At 50.0% G+C, this 5,905-nt stretch overlaps 1 protein-coding gene across 1 annotated transcript; it reads left to right on the top strand.

Annotated features, from left to right (window-relative positions):
- The first annotated feature begins 2,472 nt into the window (after positions 1 to 2,472).
- LOC119298833 lies at positions 2,473 to 4,472 on the top strand. The gene has a single exon (XM_037576135.1). It carries the CDS (start codon positions 2,518 to 2,520, stop codon positions 3,505 to 3,507), a length of 990 nt encoding a protein of 329 aa, XP_037432032.1. The 5' UTR covers positions 2,473 to 2,517; the 3' UTR covers positions 3,508 to 4,472.
- Positions 4,473 to 5,905: the final 1,433 nt, after the last annotated feature.

Here is a 5,905-nt window from a genome sequence, read left to right as displayed (position 1 = left end):
GACTTGCCGGTAACGAGATTGAACAAGGTATCGGGATACTGACGATCAAATCTCGGGCAAGTACAATACCGCTGGACAAAGGGAATTGAATACGGGATTGATTGAATCCTCGACATCATGGTTCATCCGATGAGATCATCGTGGAACATGTGGGAGCCAACATGGGTATCCAGATCCCGCTGTTGGTTATTGACCGGAGAGTTGTCTCGGTCATGTCTGCATGGTTCCCGAACCCATGGGGTCTACACACTTAAGGTTCGATGACGCTAGGGTTATTAGGAAGACTTGTATGTGATTACCGAATGTTGTTCGGAGTCCCAGATGAGATCCCGGACGTCACGAGGAGTTCCAGAATGGTCCGAAGGTAAATATTTATATATGGAAAGTTGTTGTTCGGGTTCCGGGAAAAGTTCGGTTTTTTCTGGTATTGTACCGGGAAGCTACCGGAAGGTTCCGGAGAATTCCGGAGGTCCGGAAAATGTTCCACCACGTCCAATACAGCAGCATGGGCTGTAGGGGGGGTGCCCTAACCTTAATGGGCCAAGGGCACCAGCCCCCCCCCCAAGGTCCATGCGCATGGGAGAGGGGAAACCCTCAGGGGGAGGGCCTCCACTTGACTTGGGAGGCACTCCTCCCCCCTTGGCCGCCGCTCCCAACCCTAGATGGGATCTAGGGGGGCCAGCCCCCTCTCTCCCCACCTATAAATAGTGGAGGGGTGGGAAGGCGGCCACACCCTTGAACCTGGCGCAGCCTCTCCCCTCCAATACCTCTCCTCCTCCGCGTGAGCTTGGCGAAGCCCTGCCGGAGAACTGCCACTCCATCACCACCACGTCGTCGTGCTGCTATTGGAACCTCTTCCTCAACCTCTCCCTCCTCCTTGCTGGATCAAGGCGTGGGAGACGTCTCCGTTCCGTAGGTGTGTTGAACGCGGAGGTGTCGTCCGTTCGGCGCTAGGATCATCGGTGATTTGGATCACGACGAGTACGACTCCATCAACCCCGTTCACTTGAACGCTTCCGCTTAGCGATCTATAAGGGTATGTAGATGCACTCTCCTTTCCCTCGTTGCTAGATTACTCCATAGATAGATCTTGGTGATGCGTAGAAAATTTTAAATTTCTGCTACGATCCCCAACACATCCATGTCCAATAGGACCAGTGGAGACGGGACAGAAGAACATTGATGCTGGCGAGGGGGCTGAAAGCTTACTATTCCCACAATCACGTGTGGCGGGAGATGTGAACATTTTGCTTGGTTTCCCTTAAACATGTGCTTCAATTTCAGGCCTCCTTTGGTTTGGAGGAATTTCATAGGAATTATAGAGGATAGGATTCTTATAGGATTTTTTTTTCTTTAGAGCTCTTTGGTTCATAGGAATGGATTCCTATTCCTTCATAGGATTTGTTCCTATCCTCCACATTTCATAGGAAAATAAAAATGAGCCTAGACTCAATGAAAAATTTTCTTTGGTGTGAACCAAATGACATCTTGTTTCCTATTCCTATTCATAGGATTTGAGATACATGTCATCTCATTCCTACAAATTTCCTATTCTATGATAATCCTATCCTATGAACCAAAAGAGGCCTCACATTGCATTTTTGTTTGATTTTAACCTAAATAAAATAAGAATATACCGGATAATGCCCGTGCTTTGATTGCACAAGTATTATATTGTAAAGTAGATGCATTTTGTGTCCAATTAAGGCAAAAAACTGCACTAAAAAGTGAGTCGTTCTGCACGGTCGTTAGTGAACCCACAAATTCACAAATATTGAAATTCATAGGCAAGGGATGGCCTGTCTTATACATCTGCGGCAAAATTTTCATGCTATATAGAGGATCAATCAGGGGTCTCCCCTTTTCCGAAATTTTTTTGAGGATCAATGCATCGTATCTTTTTCAACATTTATTATAGGCTTGATATCTTATCTTGTATTAATGTTGAAAGGAGCCTTTTATTTCTTAAGTGTGGCCTGTTAATCTTATCCCGCATCAATTAATTAAAGCGAATGTGACGTAATCAGCTACATGACTATGGTATAAACGCCGACACTTTTTTCGCCGAAAAATTGTTAGACTTGCTCTTGTTTCGTACTATTCCATGAGGTTTCGTTCGAAAATCAGCCTAACATGTTCAAAAATCTAATGCTCAATTTGTAGTGGAATGTTTTAACTAAATCGACAACTCTTTTTTTGAACACTTGCCAGCAAGAATTTTGAATGGTAACTTTGGGCATAATTTTGTTTGGCAACTTTGTACAAATTTGTATAGTAGACCAAATGCACACCAAATCCACACATAATTTTGTAACCCTACTCACAAACTAGAGTATGTAGTAAATGTTTGCACTTAGCGGCGGTTTCCTTGTTTTCATCGCTCACGAAATCCAAAGCCAAAGGAAACAAGGACGCCCAATAAAAGCCAAGGGAAACCCAAAAGAGACCATCCCACTTCACACTCCCGAAGCTCGGCCGCCTACTGTCCTCTCCTCTCCTGCATGCTCGCCGCCGGCGATGCCCGGCCCGCTCAAGCGCCCCTCCCTCGGCCGCCTGCTCGCCGCCCTCCGCTCGCCGTCCCGCGTCCCGGTCCAGACCGGCTTCCCCACCTCCCTCGCCGACCTCGTCGTCAAGAACCATGGCCGCCTCAGGAAGCCCCGCAAGCCGCGCCGCCCCACCGCCCTGGCGCTGCCCCCGTCTCCGCCGGAGACCCCGGTGGACGTAGGGGAGACTCCTTCGCTGCCGCCATCGCCCGGGCCGCTCTCGCCGGTGGTCGTGGAGGAGTCCTCGGCCCCGGTGGTGCGGCGGCTCGACGCGCCCAAAGGCGCCGCCTTCTTCCGGCCCCGCCCGGAGCTCCTCGCGCTCGGCGGGGCCGTGGCGCTCGCGCTCCTCGCCGTGTGGAGGGAGGGGACCGTCGCGGCCTTCACCATCGCCTCGCTGTCGTTGCTCTGGATCGAGTCGGCCTCCCGCCGGCGTCGGCGCTCCTCGCGCCCGGCGGAGCTGCCCGATTCGCGCGGCCCCGCCCCCGTCTCGCCGATCCGGGAGGCGGAAGAAGCGCCCGGGCCATCCAGCTGCTCCGATTCCGACAGGAACAGCGAGGCCCCCTCCCCTCGGCCCTCCGGCGGCGAAGATCCGGCCACCCCCAAGAGGAAACCGAGGAGGTCGCTGAGGAAGATAATCTCCAAGACGCTGCAGAAGAAGCCCAAGGCGAAGGATGCCTCATGCTCTACCGACGGCGAGGTCGAGCAGCCGGAGCCAGTTAGAACCGAGGCCTTTGTAATTCCAGCCCCTTCCTTGGCCGAGCAGACGCCGTCGGAACCAAGCACAGGATCGTCGGTGGAGATGAAGATGGAGATGGAAAGGCGAGGGGGCAGATTCCCCCTGGCGGCGTTCGTCCCGGTCATCCTCGCGGGCCTCGCCGCCGGGAAGCTCCCGGCGACGGCGCTGGCCGTGCTCTGCGTGGCCTTCTTCGGCGCGCGCCGTCGAGCGAATTTAGGCCGCCAGTAACCCGCCGAGTGAGAGAGATCCGATCCCCTCGAAACCGTCCGTTTGTAAAAAATCAGAGACAGAAGAAGAAGAACAAATCCATACATGCTGAATGTTGATCCGGCTTTTCCACCGTTTGTAAAATTCTGCTGTCATGCCTGAATTTCTCTCCCGTGTGCAGCGCGGCATGTTGGATTGAAACAGTTCTTGGCTGACAGCGATCGTGCAAAACCGTTAGCGCGTGACCACAGCTCGCAAGTCAGACGCGACGGTGTCGATGGATGGATGTATCTACGGGATGAAATGGAATTAAACTGAAATTCTGTCGGCGTCAGGCATTCAACCCTCGAGGGAGCCCACATCATCATGCTATCTGAGTGGACTGGTCTTTTCTGCAGCAGAGTGATTAATTGTACTAGCAAATATCATCAGACGGATCAACCAATAATTTGCGTCCGAGAGGAGAGGAGAGGAAACAAATTTGGGTGTTTTCCATGTGCGTGGTGGCAACACCAACCACAGCACGACAGACACAGCAGCAGCAGATTCAGCAAGTTCTTGGTGAGAAAATGTGTCCGTCATCTTGATAAACAATGCGCGTGCTGTGGTCTGTGCCTGTCGGCTACAAGTTCTTGGTGATAAAGGAGGGTCCTTGTGATTCTGAGGTACAAGTATGTAGATCATGCCTGTCAGTGGTTGGGTTTCAGGCATTTCGTCTGCAAGATCGTGATGAACTACCAAACAACTTTCCTGGAAACAGCAAGCTGCAATCAGCCTCGCCTCTGCAACACTTGCTTTTAATTCTGCATCTTCAGTTAGTTCCACAGATTAATTGTGGGGAAAACAACTTGAACCACAGAATGAACATCAACCAATCATCTTTCTCATGTACATTACGGTGCACTGACTTGTGTTTGCGATGTCATGTCCATATGTAAGATGATCGCTGAGGTAAGAGATAATGGTATGTAATTAAGCTTGTCACACTTAAGATAAGAGTACAAGACATGTTTCTCTGCTTATTTTTTTGCGAGAAGACATGTTTCTCTGTTAATAACGACATGTCAGCTCTTATTCTCTAATAAGGCATCACAGTTGACAAGTCACAAGGAACATCAAATGGAAGAATTTTATCCATGATATGAAATGAAACGTAATGGAATTAAACTGAAATGCTGTCGGCGTCAGGTATTCAGCTCACATCATCATACTACCTGAGTTGATTGGTCTCTCGTTTTTCTTGCTTTCATTAGGCGATGCGTGCATTACGATCAATCAACCGATAATAGCATTTGCATCCACACCAAATGTGGGTGTTTTCCATGTGTGTAAGTTTCCGTGCTGGTAACACCAACCACACCACGACAGACAGAGATCAGATTCAGGTTCTTGGTGAGAAAATATCGTGGTCATCTTCTTGATACTTAACTGATAAACAATCAGCGTGCTGTGGTCTGTGTCTGTCGGCTACATGTTCTTCAGTGTAGCATCGATCCTATGGATTCTGAGTGTAAGATCATGTCTGTCAGTGGTTGGGTTTCAGATATCTCGTGTGCAAGATCGCGATGAACTCTGAACTGAAACCAGCTTTCCTGGAAACAGCATATGCTGCCTCTGCAACAATCGTTTCTCTGCATCTGGAAGCCGCACAAATGTACGCACTTTCCATACTTTTGATCGCCATCAACCAATCATCTTATCCTGTACAATAAGGTGATATCACCACACTTATCTTGGCGACGTCATGTCCGTACGTAAGATGATTGCTGAGCGAAAGGATCGCTTGAAATAAGACATGTTTTGGCTGCATACATCTTCCATATGCAGAGGTCGGGGGTCATCCTTCTTTTCTTTTTTTCTAAAAAAAGATAAGACGTGTTTCTTTGGTTTGTTTTTGAAAAGAAGGATGATCCCCGGCCTCTGCATCTGAACGATGCATACGGCCACTTTATTAATTATTCTCACAAGACCTTACAAAGTTATACAACAGTAAGACTAAAGCCGACGTCTAAGCAACAAATGTCGCTACACCTATCCAGTTGATGAAGGGCGCAGATAGCCTGGGCCTAATTCCAAACAGATATCGCAACCAAGCCTAACATCTAAGACCTAAGACCCCAACCTAGCCACTTGCCGGGTATGGGACACACACTGGTCCGGCGTGCTCTCAGAGGCCGCCGCCGCCAATTGCCACCGCCCCATCTTCAGAACTGTACTGATGCATCAACCTTGCTCGATCTAGCTATCGTCGACGCCACCATGGCGCCCAACGGCACCTCCTCCCTGCGCGCAGACAGCTGAGCACGGTCGCCACTGATACACCTCAGCGCCATGCTGCCAAGTATCACCAGCCGACACAACTTGAAGTCCTTGAAACATCTGTCGTGCGTAGCACCTACCGACCAAGCATGACAAAGCG

The sequence above is a fragment of the Triticum dicoccoides genome, chromosome 5A (genome assembly GCF_002162155.2).
Source record: "Triticum dicoccoides isolate Atlit2015 ecotype Zavitan chromosome 5A, WEW_v2.0, whole genome shotgun sequence".
In the NCBI taxonomy this organism is placed as follows: domain Eukaryota; kingdom Viridiplantae; phylum Streptophyta; class Magnoliopsida; order Poales; family Poaceae; genus Triticum; species Triticum dicoccoides.
Note: the sequence above shows the minus strand (reverse complement) of the source record. Positions and strands in the feature narration are given on the sequence as shown.

Bases quoted from the DNA above. Each gene is read 5' to 3' on its own strand.
- LOC119298833 (XM_037576135.1), top strand. From the start codon at position 2,518: ATGCCCGGCCCGCTCAAGCGCCCCTCCCTCGGCCGCCTGCTCGCCGCC.